Here is a 19,706-nt window from a genome sequence, read left to right on the forward strand (position 1 = left end):
ATTTATAGTTCTAGTCCACAAGGACCAGAATATCTAGTTTAGGAGAAAAGGCTGACCCAAATGAAGCAATTTGAGAGAAAAAAATATCAATTGTTTAATGGTATTGCTAAAGGATGTGTTATGTTTATGAAGATGAATGTAAGACCTATAAAATGGCAGTAAATTTTGATCTTGTAAACTATAATATCCAGTGCAAACCATGTAGAGACTGGAAAATGGATTGGAGAGGAAGAAAATGTATATTTATCCAACTGTGTAAAAGCTGGTCTTTTATTTTATTTTTTTTCCAGAGTAAAGTTTCCCTAGAGTAGACAGCAGTTTATCTGACATTCCAGAGTACAGCTCTCTTCTGCTAAGAGCCACACCCCCAACTCTGATTTTATAAACATCAAATAATCTTCTATACCACAACTTTGTTTTCTAAGCAGACCAGCCTGAATGTCAGACCAAATCTAATATAAATTTAAAATACTTTCATCCTTAGTATTAATCTCTCTTGTGAGTTTGCTTGTTTTGTTTTGTTTTTGTTTTTGTTTTTATCAAATCTCCAGAGCCTGAATATTTTCTAGGTGAACTGACAAAATTGGATTCTAAAGAAGGCCAGACATTGGAGTAATAGGAGTGATTCCATCAAAGTGTGGGTCATTCTGAAACAACTTATCATCAGCCGCTGCTGCAGAAAATAGGATTTTTAGAGATAGAGAGTCACCAAAACAACACTCAAAATGGGGTCAAAATAGTCTCCACTCTCACAATGTTCTTAGCCAAGAGATAGGGGCAGCTCAGACAAAAAAATTCCTGTAATTCTCCTCCCATTTTACTCTATGATCCAGGCAGGAAATTTTGATAGGTATTGAACCCACATACAACTGTAATAATCTTAGGGAGGTAGTCTTAATAGAGGGGGACTAGAAGTATAACCAAGTTCCTCTTATTCCATGAAGCCTTCCTTATTTCAGACAGCACTGAGCTCTCTATTGTGTGAATTTCCATAGTATTTTTTGATTCACTAGACATTTGCTTAGCACCTGTGTGCAAAGCACTGTGCTCAATGTTGTATAGGTTAGATATGATTAAGACATGGACCCTGCCTTCAAAAAACATCATATCCTATTGATTCTACTTTGGAAATCTTGTCCACATCTTCTATACTCCTCCCTTTGTAGCTGTACCCAAGTCCTCATTGACTCTTGCTTGATTTCACTCAAAAACCTTCTAACACCCTCCCTACCCCCAATTATATAACTGTTGCTAAATTCCTATTCTCAAAGTACTAACTAGAATCAGGTCACATTTTTGCTCAGAATTCTTCCATTACAAACAAAATAAAATCCAAACTCCTTAGCCTAATCCCATCCTAACTTTCCAACCATGTCTCATGGAAACAGTACTCCCCTTTTTGCAGTACTCCCCTTTTCACACCCTATTCTCCAGCCAAACTGAATGCATTGGTTTTGCCGTGACCATGCCCCTTAAAGCTTTCTCCTATTTTGGTCATGGTGCCTCCATTTAGAATGTTCTTCTTCCTACCCTTAATGGTCCAGTTCAAAAGTCACCTCTCATAAAGCCTTCCTCAGTGTTCCACATTTAAAAATTATTGTTTTCTGAATTCTTACAGCCCTTTAGCCTCACTTATCTTAGACATCTAATTTTCTACTATGTATTAAATTCCCTTAAAAGTCTGTGAGCTTAAGCTCTATCTGATTTATCCTTTAATTCCTCTGTAGAACTTTGCATATGGCAGTTACTCAAATAATTTTTCTGTCACGACAGGTCTTAAAGTGTGATTCACAGACTTGAAGGACAAAATTACTTTCATAATAACACCAAGACATTATTTGTATTTTTACATTGACATTTGCACTGGTGGTATAAGGCAATGGTGGGTAAAACTGCCCAAGCTTAGCACTGAAGGCAGTGAGTAATACATTTGCTAGTAATTCTTATGTTCCTCACTACTAACTATAAAAGAAAAAAAAGCCAGTTTCACTTAAGAATACCCTTGAAGAAGCAGTAAACTTACTAATTTAATTATATCTCAACTATCCTTTAAGTGTTCTATGTGAAGACATGGGAAATACACATGATGCACCCCTGTTACATACTCAAGTACAATGGTTGTCATGAAGAAAAGCAGTTGGGCAGTTATTTGAATTGTGAGCTGAACTGATTTTCTTCATGGAACAGCATTTTCACTTTAAAAAGTAACAAACTGGTTATTCAGGCTTGGGTATTTGTCATATATTTTCTTGAAAATAAAGTTGTTTCAAGGAAAACAACTGACAGTATTTATTGTCAATGCCAATATTCAAGCTTTCAAAGGAAAATTAGAATTTTGGAAAACTTGAATCTGCCACCATGAGCTTGACAGCTTCTCAAAGCTCTCTCAGTTCTTCTAATGAAATTGGTAGTGATATTAATGATTGTTATTTTTTTGATGTTGAAATATGTCAACATTCAGTGAACCAATTTTTTCCAGGTGACCAATGCAGATTGTTACAAAATCATGCATATATAAAAGATCCATTCAAAGTGCAAAATAACTTGTAAAATTTCAAGTAAGAAAATACAAAAAGTTCATTGATATTATTTCAGATTCTACGTTTGTAGCAAAATTTTAAAATTCCCTAGAGGGTCTCAACAGCAGATTGGAGCTGGCAGAAGAAAGAATCAGTAAACTTGAATATAAACAGTTGAAATCATCCAGTGTGAGAAGCAGGAAGAAGAAAAATGAAGAAAAGTGAACAGAGCCTGAGGAACCTGTGGTTACCATCAAGTGTTTCAATATACTCATTGTGGGAGTCTCAGAAGGAGATGACAGAGAAAAAGGGGCAGAAAGAATAATTAAAGAAGTAGTGGCAGAAAACTTCCCAAATTTAATGAAAGATCCAAATATATACATCCAAGATAGTCAATGAATTCCCAACAGAATAAACCCAAATAGACTCACACTGCACCATTGGTATCATCAAACCGTTGATTGCCAAAGATAATGGGAGAATTCTGAAAGTCACAAGAGAGTGGAAATATTTCACATGCAAGGGAACCACAATAATATTAAGGGCCAGTTTCCCATCAGAAACCATAGAAGCAAGAAGGCAGTGGGAAGATATATTCACAGTGCTGAAAGCAAAAAAATGGCCAACCAAGAATTCTATATATGGCAAAACTGTCTTTCAAAACTGAGAGAGAAATTAAGACATTCTCAGATAAACAAAAGCTGAGGAGTTTGTCATTACTAAACCAGCCCCACAAGAAATATTCTGCAAGTTGAGTGGAAAGGACAATAGACAGTAGATTGAAGACTCATGAAGAAATAAAGATCTCTGGTAAGGATAATGGCATAGGTAAATATAAATGCAGTACTTTTATATATTTGATAAGTAACTCCACTTTTTTACTACCTATAGGATCTAAAAGGCAAATGAATAAGATAATAGTGATAAATCAATGGTTTTGGACTGACGTAATTTGTGACAAGAACTACATAAAAGTGGGGGGATGGAAGGGTATAGAAACATAGCTTGTGTATACTATTTAAGTTGGTATCAAAGTAATAAGATTGTTATAGATTTAGAATATTAAATTTAAGCCCCCCAATAGCTACAAAGAAAATATCTGAGGATATGCAAACTCATAAAGACAGAGATTAGTATACAGGTTGCCAGGGGCAGGGGGAATGGGAAGTTAATGCATAATTGGGTATAGGATATCTCTTTGGGGAGATGGGAAGGTTTTGGTAGTGGAGAGTTGGTGAGTGTACTGCAACACAATAAATGTAATTAAGCCCACTGAATTGTATGCTTGAAAGTGGCTAAGATGTGAAAGTTGTATATATGTTGTATATATGTTCCCACAGTTAAAAAAAGAGAAAAGCAACTAAAGAAACAATGACAGTTAAATATAATAACCATTCTCCTGTATGGAATCAAATAAGGGAGGAGAAGAGGCTCAAAGGGATATTACTGGAACATGAAAAAAATGAAATATAGATTGTAAGCTTTGTATCAGTATTAAATTTTTTGAACTTGATAATGGCCCTTAGGGTGGTTATTTAAATGAATATCCTTGTTCTTGGGAAATAAATATACATGGTAGTATTAAGTATTCAAGGGGCATAGTGTATGCAACCTACACTCAGTTGTTCAGAAAGTGGGTTGATAGATAGGTGGATGGATAGACAGAATGATGAGGCAGATGTGGCAAAATATTACATTTGGTGGATCTGAACATCTAGGGGTGTGGTTGGAGTTTGCTACTTATGAGGTTTCTATTATTTTTATAACTGTCCTGTAAGTTTGAAAGTATTTAAAAATTAAAAAGTTGAATTAAAAAAAAAAGCTATAGAAAGCTGTCATGTGGAAGGACGAAGTGCCAGCCATCATGATGAGGAATAGCTAAATACCTGGATGAGGAAATCTGAACATAGGTAATACTATCCATACTAGGTGCCTTCCTTTTCCCCAGAATTTCTTGTATTTCTTTACAAGAGCCTTCTAGTTTTTGCCTATGGATAAGTGCTTAGCTTTAAGTGTGCCGTTCCCCAACACTGTTGGAGGATGGAGGAATTCTGTTCTGTCTAGAAGTCTTCAGTTAGTCCCAGGCTATTGCCTTCGTGAAACCTTGACTCTAATCTAGGAAGAATTCATGATTGTCCTCTGAATGCACTCTGCAATTTTCTTTGTTTAAATGCTTTTCCCATTCTCATTAGACCTAATATAACCTACCTGTCCTTTAGGACTAGCCAAAGTCCAATCTCTTCTAGAATCATCCCAGCCTATTTCCTATTCGAGTCATTAATTAGGCCTTCACATGTTCCTTTGAGGCAGAAACCACATTTTATAATCTTGATACTTAGGGCAAATATTGTAACTAGGTGAATATTCAGCATATGTTATATTATATTAATTAAATATTGCTTTGCATTTGTGCCTAACTCTTTATGAATGATCATTTACAAGTAATGTTCTCTATCCTCCAAAAACTCTTAGCTCTAAGATTTTTTACCTTTCTCCTTGAAAATTATTGTGAACTCCTGGAGGTTAGATCTGTGTCTAAGTTTTTCCTGTATCTCTTTAGTACTTCCCATAGTTCTTTGCAACTATTAGGCACTCAGTAAAGATTTAGAATGATTGAATTACAGTGGGAGGGACTAACCCAAGTGTGATTGTAATTTTAGGTGCCTGTGACATTTGACGATGTCTCCATCTACTTTTCCACTCCAGAGTGGGAAAAATTAGAAGAATGGCAAAAGGAACTTTACAAGAATATCATGAAGGGCAACTATGAGTCTCTTGTCTCCATGGGTAAGGCTGAGCTGGCACTTTTTTTTTTTTAAGATCAGAAAACTTTTAAAAGATTAGTCTTGTGTGTATATAGAAACTAATGGAAATATGGAGGCACAGGTATAAATACAGTGAACTGTTTTTGGAAAATTTATTGAACCACAAATGTTAATAGGTATTGGTTTAATAGATGGTAGAATTATGAATATTTCTTCTTTGTTAACCATGAGAAATGTACAATGGCATCACATTGAATTTTTGTTACTTTAATTATAGGAAAATACAAAAGCTGTTGTTTCCAACATACATTTTTTTTGTCTGTCTGTTTGTTTGTCTTTTTTTTTTACTATTATTATTATTTTTATTTTTTTCTCTTTATTAACATTCCATATCTTTTTCTGTTGTTTTGCTAGTTCTTTCCCTAAATCGATGCAAATGTACTAAGAAATGATGATCATGCATCTATGTGATGATGTTAAGAATTACTGATTGCATATGTAGAATGGAATGATTTCCAACATACATTTTGAATAGCAATGATGCTCTGTAAATTTGAAATTATTTTATCAATCAACATTTCATTAATGGGAGTTACTTATATAGATTTTAAGCGCACAAAAGGATATAAGGCATATTTTCCACCGTCAGTGAGCTCCCTATCTACTAGGATTAGCACAGTTTTTTGTTTGTTTGTTTTTTTACTCTGGATAAACCAACCATAAATGTATCTTGTAGATAATGGAGAAATATGAAAATGGACTGGATATTAGATATTTAAAAATTAAGAAATGTTATTAATATTTATTAGGTGTGGTACATGATAATTATATATGAAAAAGCTCTTTTATATATATCCAAAAGGTCATCACATCTGAAATATGTTTTAAATAAAATAAAAGGGGGGAAGAAGAAACAAGTATGGAAAAATATTGATGATTAAAGCTGTATTATAGATATATGGAGTTTCATGAAACAAATTTGATGAAGATTTACAATTTTTCATAATAATTTTTAAAAATTAGCACAGTATTTTTTTATGAAGACTTAAAGATTGTCTTTTAGTTTTCAGAAGTTATTTAAAATCATTAGAAATTGACACCAAACTAAACACTTTGGCATATCTCTGAAAAATGTTTCTCTATATATTCACATATATATATATATATATAAAACAAATAGGTATACAGATTCTTGAAAAATAATTCTGCAAAGATCTTCACAAGTATCAGTGATAATCATCTAACTTCTACATGCACCAATCTGTCTGTAAAATGATAAAACCCAGCTAATGTAGACAATTCAAATATCACTTCAACTTCAGATACCATGTTAATTAATTCGATTAATAGTCCAAGTTTTCAATTCGAAGAATTGCAGAGAAAGAGGAAACAAACTATAGGGATAATTCCCCCCTTCCCCTTTTCCCATAAAACTCTTTGTGCCCCCGTATTATGATCTGGAGCTGGAACCCAAGATCTTGACTTCAAAATAGTTATGAATATCACTACATTACTACAAAATAGGAATAAGAAATCATATCAAATTGAGACTTCTGAGAATAGTAACAACTATATTGCCATGAAAAAAATTATGAATCTGGATTATCAGGAAATAACCATGTAAATTAGAGTACCAGAATAAAGCTACAATGTCCATTTGTTTTTTCCATTTTGACATAGGTCAAAATAGGAATTTCTCCAATTGAAAACTAAAGCTGTGAAATTGAAAAGAACCTTAGAAATAATTTTATTCAGAGTGCACTTGCCCGATTTGCAATTAGGATATTAAAATCCAAAAAGAATAATCTCAGGGAACAAGCAAAAGTTCTGACCACCTTCGGGATTGTGTGATCTTGCTATCCAACTGTAATATGCAAAGGCAGATTTACCAAGAAGCTTTTGAAACATAAGGTCAAGGCCCATCAGTAGAATATACCTCCCCTCTTCCCAAGACTTGAAAAGATCTAGTAGTTTTGAATGAATTCATTTGTAAAATGTTATTAAAAAGTGCTCTTCCAGACCTCCTTTGTTGCTGGGTTGTGGTCTCACTGCCTCTAAGCCCAACTCTGCAAGTGAAATCATTGCCTTCCCCACTACATAGGACGTGATATCCAGGGGTGAAAATCTCCCTGGTGGCAAGGAAGATGACTCCCATGGATGAGTCTGGCCCTGGCACCCTGGGATCAACAAGGCCATCCTGACCAAAAGGGGGAAGAGAAGTATAACAAATAAGGTATCGGCAGCTTGAGAGTTCATATAGAATCGAGAGGCTACTCTGGAGGTCACTATTGTGCAAGCTTCAATTAGACATTGCTACCTATCATAACTTGTCAAACCCCAACCAAAACCATTACAGACAAACCTAAATAACACCTTGGGCAATATGTAAGATTCTACAAAGGTTCCATGTACTAGGGTAACTTTCCAGAAACCTGCAACCTCCAGATGGGTCCCTGGACCAGATAAGTCCTGAAACCTAGAGGGCCCAGCCACTTCAGAACATCAGCTAGTTCCATCTCCCTACCCCATATTATTGACAGCCCCTCCCAACATGAAAAAGTTAGAATGGCCATAGCCCAAATATCCCTACAGAGTGGGAGAAAGATCAAAAGTGATGGTGGAGACTGATAGTGTTAGTTATTGATTGTATAACAAGACCGGAATGATCATATGATAAGAATGTTTGTGTTTGTATGTGGTTATGTATCATAAATAAAAAATTAATTAATTAAAAAAGTGGTGGTGGAGTTATACAGAGAAGGTGGAATTTAACAAAACAAGTATGATTGCTGAATCATATTGATATTTCTTTTAGTCTCCAGTATATTAGAGCATAGAAGTAAAAACCTGAAATTGTAGAATTGTAACCCATATCAAACTCTGAAATCTATTCTACAACTAATTGTTGTGTTATGCTTTGAAATTTATTGCTTTTTGGTATATATGTTATTTTTCAGAAAAAACAAAAAGAAAGTCGACTGTGATAAAAAAGTTTATTTCTTCTAGACTCCAATGTTCTGGAGCAGCTAGAAGGAAAAATCTGAGATAATGGGATATCTGGGATCTGTCCTGTAACTACTTGTTGAAGAGTGCTTTTAAAACTATTGCTTTTTTCTTTCTTTGCTTTGTATGTATGTTATATTATGTAACACAAAAAGTTAAAAAAAAAAGTGCTCCTCCAAATTATATGAGCTTCAGGCTACATAAAACCTGGATCCTCTCCTACTAATATGGATACAGCATAATTTTGTATTTTTTTAGTAATATATATGTATTTTTTATTGACAAATCTTCACAGATGTACAGTCCATATATGATGTACATACAATTTGTTGCTCACAATTATCATCGCATATTGTGTTTTCATCACCATGATCATTTTTAGGAAATTTACATCACTCCTGAAAAAGAAATAAAAGGAAAAAGAAAAATGAGTTGGCACTTTTTGAATGAAGTGATGGCAGCTCCAAGAGGACTCAGGAAAGTCCCTTTACTTCCAGTGTCCTCATTCTCATTCTCTAGCCTCACGCTTGACGTAGAATGAAGTTCAGAATTGTGGGTATGCCAAGGTGGTCATTTCACTTTGAAAAGTGCTTGATTTCATTCCTTTGGGACATACTGTCACTCTTATTCACTGAAAGTTGTAGGTGGGCAGTGATAAAGTAGCACATGCACTTTTTCCATACCTCTCTTACCTGCTTTCCAGAACAGATATCATCTGTAGTTGGAGTTGGATGGTCATGATAGAAGTGATATGGAGTCTGAAAGAAAATCGCAGGGATTGAGGACCTGGATAAAGCCTTCAACTCAACCTTGATGGCAATTAATTGTCATCCCTATTAACCTTTTCTTTGCCATACCCTCTCCCTCTTTTTCCTATCCTAGATTATGCCATGAATCAACCTGATGTCTTATCTCAGATTCAACCAGAAGGAGAACGTAATACAGAGGATCAGGCAGGGCCTGAGGAAAATGAGATTCCCACAGACCCCACTGAAGGTAAGTGAGAAAAGAGATTATCCTCTTCTAGATTCTCTTTCCTGGTTGGAGAGGATGGCTGAATTAAGTAAACAGAGCATTGGGCCTTCTGAAGTTTGTCAGTATTTAAACAACTAGACTTTGAATAAATCATCAGGGATTTAAGTAGAAGAGGGAACTTAGAGATCGCCTTATCCAATGCCTTCACACATGTAAGGCTTATTAATTGTATTTCATGACAAAAGTTCTAAGACCTAGATATTTAGTAAATTAAACATGCCCTTAGGTAAAGAAGGAAGCAGCTATGCTCATCTGCTTTGAAGTGGCTAGAGAGAATGGATGCGCTGTTATTCAGAAATGCTGAAGGTACTAGGATTCCACATGGTATCTCAAAAATGCGCTTAACAAGTCGACTCTGTAGACATCAACTGGGCAAAATGGATTTTGCCAAATCTGGGTAGCCAGCTATCACTAATCCTCCCTTTTGTTTGATTGACAGCTATTTGATATTATGTGAGAAAGGCTACTAGCCAAAATCTGGTTGTATTGTTTCTCTCTAGTCAGAACTTTGCTATCAGAAAATTGTAATCCTTTTTTTTTTTTTTTAACTTTGCTGGGTAGAAAGCTAATAGAAAGTTTATCCTCTAGATATTTCTATTAAATGAACTACTCTTACAATCCACCCCCTGTCCCACACACTATTATTTTTTTCTAAAATTTTATGATGAAAATTTTCAACCAAAAAAGTTTTAAATAATTTGACAGTAAACAATTATATACCCACTACCTAGATTCTACCACTAACATTTGATATGTTTGATTATCACATATCCATATCTGCGTCTCTATCCATCTATAGATTGATCAATCTGTCCTATTTTCAGTCTATTTCAAAATGAATGCAGATATCTGTACATATTCCTCTAAATACTTTACCATGAATGTCATTAGTCTAAAGTTCAATGTTTTTTGGTTGTTTTATTATTTTCAAGTAAAATTTATGTACATTGAAATGCCAGATCTTAAGTGTACCTTCTGTGAGTTTTGAGCAATGCTTATCCTGCTATAACTCCTATTATTTTTAAAATGATAGGTGATTATGCTTAGGCATGTAATCGGTTGAATATAAGTAATCTTGATATCATGGATATTAGTAATGAATCTAAAAGAATATCACAAATAAAGATGGGTGACATAATTACAGAAAGATCTATTATTGGAAATATCACCTTGACTACATTATTAATTACCTGACACAGCCCTCATTGAGTATAAGTGAGTATACCATTTTATTTTGGGGAATGGGTAGAAAAGATACAAGTAATTTGATTTTGTAATGATGTTTGAAAGTTTCATTTAGGTACCATTTTTTTTCTTTTTATTTTTCTCTTTTTTTTCTTTATAGAGAAGTTGTAGGTTTACAGATAGATCATGCAAAAAATATAGAGTTCCCATATACCTCCTTCACACTCATTTATCCCTATTATTAACACTTTGCATTAGTGTGGTAACTTCATTACAATTGATGAAAGATTATAACTGTTCTATTAACTGTAGTCCATAATTTACATTAGGGTTCACTGTGCTATAAAATCCTGCTTCTTTGTGTATTTTTAAATTTTTGTAACATATATATAACCTAAAATATTCTCCTTTTAATTGCATTGAGATATATGATTCAATAGTATTAATTACAATAAAAATGTAGTACTGCCATCGCCTCCATCCATTGCGAAAACTTTTCTATCTCCCCATATAGAAATTCTGTACCGATTAAGCAATAACTCCCTGTGTTAGTCAGGGTTCTCTAGAGAAAGAGAACCATTAGGAGATATCTGAAAATATAAGATTTATAAAGGTTTTTCACGAAACCATGGGTTTGGAAGAGTCCAAAATCCGTAAGGCAGGCTGTGAAGCTGGCAGCTCCGATGAAGGGTCTGAAAGAACTCCACAGAAGAGACTCACTAGCTGAAGAAGCAGTGAGAGTCTCTCATCTCCCTTAAAAGCCTTTAACTCATTGGATTATCTCATTGTGGGAGGCACTCCTTAGTTGATCACAGATGTAATCATCCAGATGCCATCAGTTGACTGATGATTTAATACATCAGCCTTTCAGATTATCAGCCAGCTACAAAATATCCTTGCAGCAACAGTCAGGCCAGTGCTTGCCTGACCAGACAACTGGGCATAATGACTTGGCCAAGTTGACACCAGAAGCTAACCATCACAGTCCACCCCTTGTCAACATGGCAGCTATACCATCTTTCATACATCACCTTGAAATATACTTAATTTACAAATAGAGAACAATAACAGATATATAGTTCACCTAACAATACTCAAGTGTCCTGCATAAACTGGAAATACACTATATCTCTCTAGAATAGGGTGCAAATCCTTAGGTAACATTCACTCTTAAATTTCATATCCTATGACTTAAATACCATAACATGATCAATGCAACTTATGTCATATGATAAGAGGAAAGCAAGATATTTGCTTATGTACAAATACAAACATACTTATAACAAAACAGGGAGGAAATAAGCATACAATCACAGTCCTCAGTTCTGTAACTGGTCACGTGGTCGTAGTTCATATTTATCACTACCTTCTTCTACTACTCATTCCATGTTCCTTTTACCCTCAGCAAGCACTTCAGCTGGCCATGTTTCTTTGCCAGGTGGAGTGACCCAGACCTTCATTCCTGAAGTTTCTGGGCCATGGGTAGTCCTGCCATTGACTGTAATCGCAGGGCACGGTAGTAGTAAGAGATGCCCTAGGGGATGGTCTGTATTCCAGGAAAACTCTTCTTTACCTCCATTGTGCAGTTGCAGTCCTATTTCCCCTTCATAGTCAGATCAATCACCCCAGACAGAATAGTAATCCCCTTTTGTGCCTGTTAATTCAGTGGCATGAGAAGCCCAAAGTGGCCATGTGACAGTTTTAACTTCCAATTCAATGGACTCATCGTTGTGTCTCCTGGTAGGAGCACACTTCCTTTTGGAACTAAGACGTGTAGGCCAGCAGAGCGTAAGGTTTCAGGGACAGGAGGCAGAAAATTTTCTAGTGGACCACTAGGTATGGTAGTGAGTAGAGGTTGATTCAGAGCATGCACAGCCTTCTGGAGAACACTGCCTCAGCTCGGCAAGGTATTGCCACCTACTTGGCACTATAATTGGGTCTTCAAAAGACCATTCCACTGATCTATCAACTCAGCTGCCTCTGGATGATGGGGAACATGGTAAGACCAGAGAATTTGATGAGCCTGTGCCCCTTCCTGCACTTCATTTGCTGTGAAATGGGTTCCCTGATCAGAAGCAATGCTGTGTGGAATACTGTGATGGTGAATAAGGTATTCCATAAGTCCATGGATGGTAGTTTTTCCAGAAGCATTTCAGGCAGTTAATGCAAACCCATATCCGAAGTATGTGTCTATTCCAGTTAGAACAAATCACTGCCTCTTCCATGATGAAAGTGGTCCAGTTAATCAGCCTGCCACCATGTAGGCAGCTAATTCCCTTGGGGAATATTGGGGACTGAATGTGGGTCTCTGCTGCTGACAAACTAGGCACTTAGCAGTGGCTGTAGCCATGTCAGCCTTTGTGAGTGAAAGCCCGTATTGTTGAGCCCATGCATAACCTCCATCCCTTCCACCATGCCTTCTTTGATCATGGATGCATTGGTTAGTGGCAAAAGTGGCTGAGGAAAGAGAATGACTTGTATCCACAAGATGGGTCATCTTATCCACTTGATTATTAAAACCTTCCTCTGCTGAAGTCACCCTCTGGTGAACATTCACATGGGGCACAAATATCTTCATATTATTTGCCCACTCAGAAAGGTCTATCCATATACCTCTTCCCCAGACCTCTTTGTCACCAATTTTCCAGTTATACTCCTTCCAAGTCCCTGACCAGCCAGCCAAACCATTAGCAACAGCCCGTAAGTCAATATACAGACACACCTCTGGCCAGTTCTCCTTCCAAGCAAAATGAACAACCAAGTGCACTGCTCAAAGTTCCACCCAGTAGGAGGATTTCCCCTCACCACTCTCCATTAAGGACATCCACGAATGGGGTTGTAGTATTACAGCTGTCCACTTTGGGCTGGTCCCTGCATATCATGCAGAACCATCTGTACATCAGGCCCAAATTTTCTCTTTCTCGGTTAACTGTAAGGAATTCCCCAAGAGGCCTTAGCTCTAGTCTGGAAAAGAGAAGGTAATGTGGCAGGAGTGGGGCCTATGGCTACATTTGGCCACTTCCTCATGTAACTTACTTGTGCCTTCAGGACCTGCTCTGGCCCTATCTCATATATACCATTTCCATTCTATCATGGAGTGTTGCTGAGCACACCCAACTTTATAGCTTGGTGGGTCAGACAACATCCAGCTCATGATAGACAACTCAGGTCTCACAGTACGTTGGTGGCCCATGGTTAAGTGTTCAGTCTCTACCAAGGCCCAGTAGCAGGCTAAAAGCTGTTTCTCAAAAGAAGAGTAGTTATCTGCAATACATGGTAAGGCTTTGCTCCAAAATTCTAAGGGTCTATATTGTGATTCTCCTATGAGGCCTGTCAAAGGCTCCAGACAGCATACATATTTGCCACTGACACTTCTAGCACATTGGATCTGCTGGATCACATGACCTAAGTGGCACAGCAACTTGAACAGCATCCTGAACACATCTCAGAGGCTCCTCTTGTGCCGGTCCCTACTTAAAACTAGCAACTTTTCTGGTCACTTGGTAAATGGGCTGCAGTAGCATACCCAAATGAGAAATATGTTGTCTCCAAAATCCAAAAATTCCGAGTAGGCATTGTGCCTCTTTTTTGGTCATAGGAGGGTCCAGATACAACAGCTTATCCTTCATCGTAGAGAGGATATTGCTACATGCCCCATATCACTGAACACCTGGAAATTTCACGGAGGTGTAAGGCACCTGTATTTTTGTTGGATTTATCTCCCATCCCACCAATACGTCTAGAGTAGTTACTACTTCTTGCTCACTGAGTCCAATCAGCATATCATCAATATAATGGACCAGTATGATGTCTCATGGGAGGGAGAAATGATCTAGGTTTCTGTAAATAAGATGGTGACATAGGGCTGGAGAATTGATATACCCCTGAGGCAGGAAAGTGAAGCTATACTCCTGGCCTTGCCAGCTGAATGCAAACGTTTTTTGGTGGTCCTTACTGACTGCTTTTGAAAAAGAAGCATTTGTCGGATCAATAACTGCATACCAGGTACCAGGCGATGTGTTGATTTGCTGAAGCGGTGATACCACATCTGGAATAGCAGCTGCAATTGGATTCACCACCTGGTTAAGTTTACGATAATCCGCTGTCATCCCCTAAGACTCATCTGTGTTCTGCATAGGCCAAATAGAAATGTTGCATCGGGATGTGATGGAAATCGCCACCCCTGTATCCTTCAATTCTCTAAGAGTGGTGCTAATCTCTGCAGTCCCTCCAGGATTAGGTATTATTTCTGATTCACTATTTTGGTAGGTAGGGTTAGTTCTAGTGCCTTCCACTTGACCTTTCCTACCATGATAACCCTCACTCCTTGAATCAGAGAACCAGTGGAATGGTTCTGCCAATTGCTGAGTATGTCTATTCCAATTATGCATTCTGGAACTGGGGAAATGACCACAGAATGGGTCTGAAGACCCACTGGATACACTGTGAGACTCCATTGATCACCTGATCTCTATAAGCTCCTACTCTGACTGGTGAACCAGACTGACATTTTGGGTCTTCTGGAATTAGTGTCACTTCCAAGCCAGTGTCCAATAATCCCTAAAATATCTGATCATTTCCTTTTCCCCAGTGCACAGTCACCCTAGTGAAAGGCTGTAGGTCTCCTTGGGGAAGGCTGGGAGGAAGGTTAATGGTGTAAATTTTGGGCAGTGTAAAAGGGTCCTTCCCCAAGGATACCCTCCCCTCCCCTCATTCAAGGGGCCCTGGGTCTGTAAACTGTCTCAAATCTGGGAATTGATTAAGAGGCTGTGACTCTCTGTTTTTGTAATTCAAGTTAGACTTCTGTTAGTTGACCTAGAATTCTGCTTATATAGCCAAATGAGAATTTAATAGACTGCCCATCTACTTTACTTCTAAGTACCTCATGATCTACTAGCCAACATCACAGATCTCTGTGAGTCAGATTAATTTGACTGCTACTTTGAGTCTGCTGTCCATCATGGTGGCTACACTCACCTTGTCTATGGTGATTAACTGTTACCACATGGCTCCTGCCAACTTGGGATCCAATAATCCCCATTGTGTTTAAGGTTTCTAGTTCAGTGACAGCAGTAATATCTGACCTACAGAGAAGGGCAACTCCAGAACTCCTCAGGGATGATGGTCTCACGAATTTATTTCTCAAGGTTCTGGTGAAAGATGTGTCCTCTGGATGTTCCTGAAGTGTGAGAGCAGGTCTTCCATGATAAATCGACTCTAACATTCGAATCTCTCTAAGTCTCTGGATTCCCTCATCTATATTATACCAGGGCAGTTCTGGCATTTTGACCTCACATAATGTTGGCCACCTTTTGATCTGTGTTTCATCCAAACATCCAAACTGTTAATGCCCTTTCTAACCCCCAAGCTACAACGTTGAGTGCATAATCTCAGTCTAGTTGGCCCATTTCAATAAATTCAGCTTGATCCAACTTTATATTCCTTCTACCATTATCCCATACCCTTAATATCCACTCCCACAGATTTTCCCCTGATTTTTGTCTAGATAGATTGGAAAACTCATGCAGTTCTTTTGAAGTATAGTGTACTGCCTCATGGGTCACACTTTATACCTCACCTTTCGGGGCCTGTAGGGACTTTAGTCTAGTTACAGGTCTTGAACAAAAGAGGGGTGATGGGGGTGAGTCATAAAAAGAAATTGAAGTGTCTTTCAAGCCAGTTACCTCAGGGCATTCTGTTGCAGTTTCATCTGGTGAAACAGGATTAGTTGCTGTAGATAGAGGAGTGAGGGCTGTTTCCCCAGGGGAGATGGCTACAGGGTCAGCAGGTACTGAAGGGTTAGTCTCATTAGGTGGAGGTTGGATAGCAGACTCCTCTGGGGAGACTGGAGGCGGGGAAGCTGTTTCCTCAGAGTAGGCTGGAGAAGGAAGCTCTTTCCTCAGTGTAATCCATTACAGGTCTATCTAGCACAGGTTCAGCAGATTCCAGGGACCTCACCTCCCCATTGTCATCATTATCAAGCCATATATCACCATCCCGTGTTTCAGGATCCCATTCTTTTGCAATCAAAGCCTTTATTTTAACAGGAAACACCCTATAAAGTTGAGATTTTAGTTTACGTTGTAAATCTGTCACTTGCACAATGAGTCTTGTGTCTGCTTTTCAGAGATCTCAAGTCTGACCATAGGAAACAAGATTTTCTTTCAGGGCACACATGAAAACTTTTACATTGTTCATATGGCAATTAAGATGCAAATTTGAAAACTTCAGCTATTCCTTTCCCTCATCACTGTATACACCGTATCTAACAACAACTAGCCAACATCATTATACCTTTTAATTCCATAAAACTCGGTAAAGGTGTCAAAAACATTCTCACCCAGAGCTTTGCCTTGTACAAGCATACAAGTTGAATAATCTAATGATGATATTTTGAGTATGTTTTGTCAACTCACCCCATGGACTGACAGAGCCATCTTGATTTTTTGGAAACTGAGTCTTAGTACCTCTGAATCTAGTCAGAGTAGAAAACCAGTGGTAAATTCCCATTCTTAAGATTCTGTTTCTCAATGTTTATAGCAGCATTATTTACAATTGCCAAGAGATTGAAACAGCCCAAGTGTCCATCAACATATGAGTGGCTAAAGAAGCTGCGGTATACACATACAATGGAGTATTTCACAGCTGTAGGACAGAATAAAGTCATGAAGCATGTAACAACGTGGATCAGCTTTGAGGAAATAATGCTGAGTGAAATTAACCAGAATTAAAAGGATAAATACTGTATGGTCTCACTAATATGAACTAACATTAATGAGCAAACATGGAGAATTTCAATTAAGAATGCAGGTTTTCAGAGAGAGAAATAGGGTAGAGATTAGGCATTTGGTGCTGAAGGAATACAGATTGTGCCATGGGACTGATTGTAAAAATTCAGAAATGGATAGCATAATACTACCTGATTGTAGTACAATAATATAAGTACACTGAATGAAGCTAAATGTGAGTATGATTGAGGGAGAAGGGCTGGGGGCACATATGGAACCAGAAGGATAAAAACTGAGATGGTATATGCCTAAAGTGGACAGTGATGGTGATTAAATGTGCAAATAAAAAGCATTTTTGTATGGGGAAGAACAAATGAATGTCAACATTGCAAGGTGTTGAAATGAATGGTGTTCTAGTCTGCTAGCTGCCAGAATGTGATATACCAGAAACAGAATGGCTTCTAAAAGGGGGAATTTATTAAGCTCCAAGTTTACAGTTCTAAGGCCATGAAAATATCCCAATTAAAGCAAATCTATAAAAATGTCCAAATTAAAGTACCAGCAAGAGGTTATCTTCACTCAGGAAAAGCCAATGAGCTGATTTCTGTAAATATACAAATTCATAATCTTTGGAATGATAAAGATAGAATTGTTGCAGGATGCCATAAATAAGATTATGACATTTATTATGATATTATCCTAGATTAAGATTTTTTTCTTCATCTTATTCATTACTATTTTATGAGAAGACTGATAGTGCAATGAAAAAAACAACTATTGGTTTATGTATGATAAATACAGAAAACATCAAAGACTACTTTTAAATAGGTTTCTATTGATGACGAAGAGGTGGCCAAAACTAACTTACCATAGTTATAAAATTATTCACAGTAAATCAGAGTCAATATGAATAAAATGCATGATTATGCCTAAGATGTTACTGCTAACATGAAGGGAAAGTTAATAGAGTTGCAGCTAAGTCTAAGAAGAACCAAGACTATTTTTCCCCACGCATTCAGGTGAGGCCCAACTCTAGATTTAGTCATACGAGGCCTGTTGAAAAATAAAAGGATGTCACATTTCTCTTAAAACTGCCAGTTCTTTGTTTTCCACTATTCATGTATCTCTGAAAATACTGGCAATATAAAAAGCTGTAAAACTGAACATCATAGGCTATTATTGCAGGAACTTCCAGCAATTATTGAAAGACTCCCAAGTTTCTTGATTGGCTCAAACTCAGAGGTACCTAGTGTATCAAGCAGTCTGCTGACACAAATTTCTAAATTTGACTTTCCACTTGTTTAAAATGTCTTTATCATATGCTAAGTACATAGTTAGGTAATAGAAAATTGTCAGTTGCCATTTTGTGATTTCTAAAATAGTTTCCTCTTAACAATAATTAAATAAAATGTAATCTATCATTGTGATTACAAATATTTATCTTTACAACTCCTGAGGCTAACTTACATCAGAAACTGTTGAAAGGAAGAAAGTACAGTAATGCCAGACCTACATGTCCTTCGGTCTACTTTTATTGCTGAATGCAATGAGATACCAAATCTTGGTGCTTTTGTTGAGACAAGATCCCTGCCAATGTAAACTGGAGGCCAATGAGCTGAAAGAGCACCTGGCATCTCTACATCCTAAATTATATTCCAAACATTATAGATCTGAAAAGAAGCCTGTTTTGGAAAGACTAGAATTTACCAAATGGATTCATACCAAATCAAGAGCCTTATTTTGAAGCATCCTGCAAGGTTGCTTACCCTGTTGCCAAGCCAAAGAATCCCCAGGTAATTGCAGAGACCTTGGTGAAACCACATGCCATAAAATTGGTGTATTTGGGGCCTTAAAGCCGAAGAGGAATATTTCAACTAGTGTTACTTAAAATTTTGTAATATTTATCCTTATGTTTTGAAGCAGATCTTCCAATGATTGAAAATAATACACTCCCCTTGGCATTGAAAGTACAAAACTACAAACTTTTTTTTAATTGCCATCTTGGAAATTTTGTTTATGTGCATATCGAGGCCATCAAAGAAAAAAACAAATTTTCTGAGTCCATTTTTAAAAATACAGATACCTTGTGAGCCACTGATTATTTAATATAGTTGGACTGTATGTGTATGAAGATTTCTCGATAAAAATATTAAAAAAAAAAAGCCAATGAAGTTCAAGTTTTCTCTCTTAACTGGAAAGGCTCTGGCAAACATGGCGACATCTGCTAGCTTTCTCTCCAGGCTTGTTTCATGAAGCTATCCTGGGGATGTTTTCCTTCTTCATCAACAAAGGTCTCTGGCTGTGTGGGCTCTCAAGCTTTTTCCAAAATGCTTCCTCTTTAAAGGATTCCAGTTAACTAATCAAGACCCACCTGGAATGGGTGGAGTCACATCTCCCTCTAATCAACCCACAATTGGGCAAGTAAGTCACCTTTCTATGGAGATACTCTAATCAAGTTTTCTACCTATAGT

At 37.1% G+C, this 19,706-nt stretch overlaps 1 protein-coding gene across 2 annotated transcripts in view; it reads left to right on the top strand.

The window, feature by feature from the left end:
* The window catches only part of ZNF398 (zinc finger protein 398), a 74,583-nt gene that overhangs the window by 8,591 nt on the left and 46,286 nt on the right, over window positions 1-19,706 (top strand). For both annotated transcript variants that reach the window (XM_077149006.1, XM_077149000.1), the window contains exons 3-4: window positions 5,180-5,306; window positions 9,170-9,283. In XM_077149006.1, the coding sequence (XP_077005121.1) occupies window positions 5,180-5,306; window positions 9,170-9,283 (241 nt within the window). The remainder of the gene's footprint in view (window positions 1-5,179; window positions 5,307-9,169; window positions 9,284-19,706) is intronic.

The sequence above is a fragment of the Tamandua tetradactyla genome, chromosome 1 (assembly GCF_023851605.1).
Source record: "Tamandua tetradactyla isolate mTamTet1 chromosome 1, mTamTet1.pri, whole genome shotgun sequence".
In the NCBI taxonomy this organism is placed as follows: domain Eukaryota; kingdom Metazoa; phylum Chordata; class Mammalia; order Pilosa; family Myrmecophagidae; genus Tamandua; species Tamandua tetradactyla.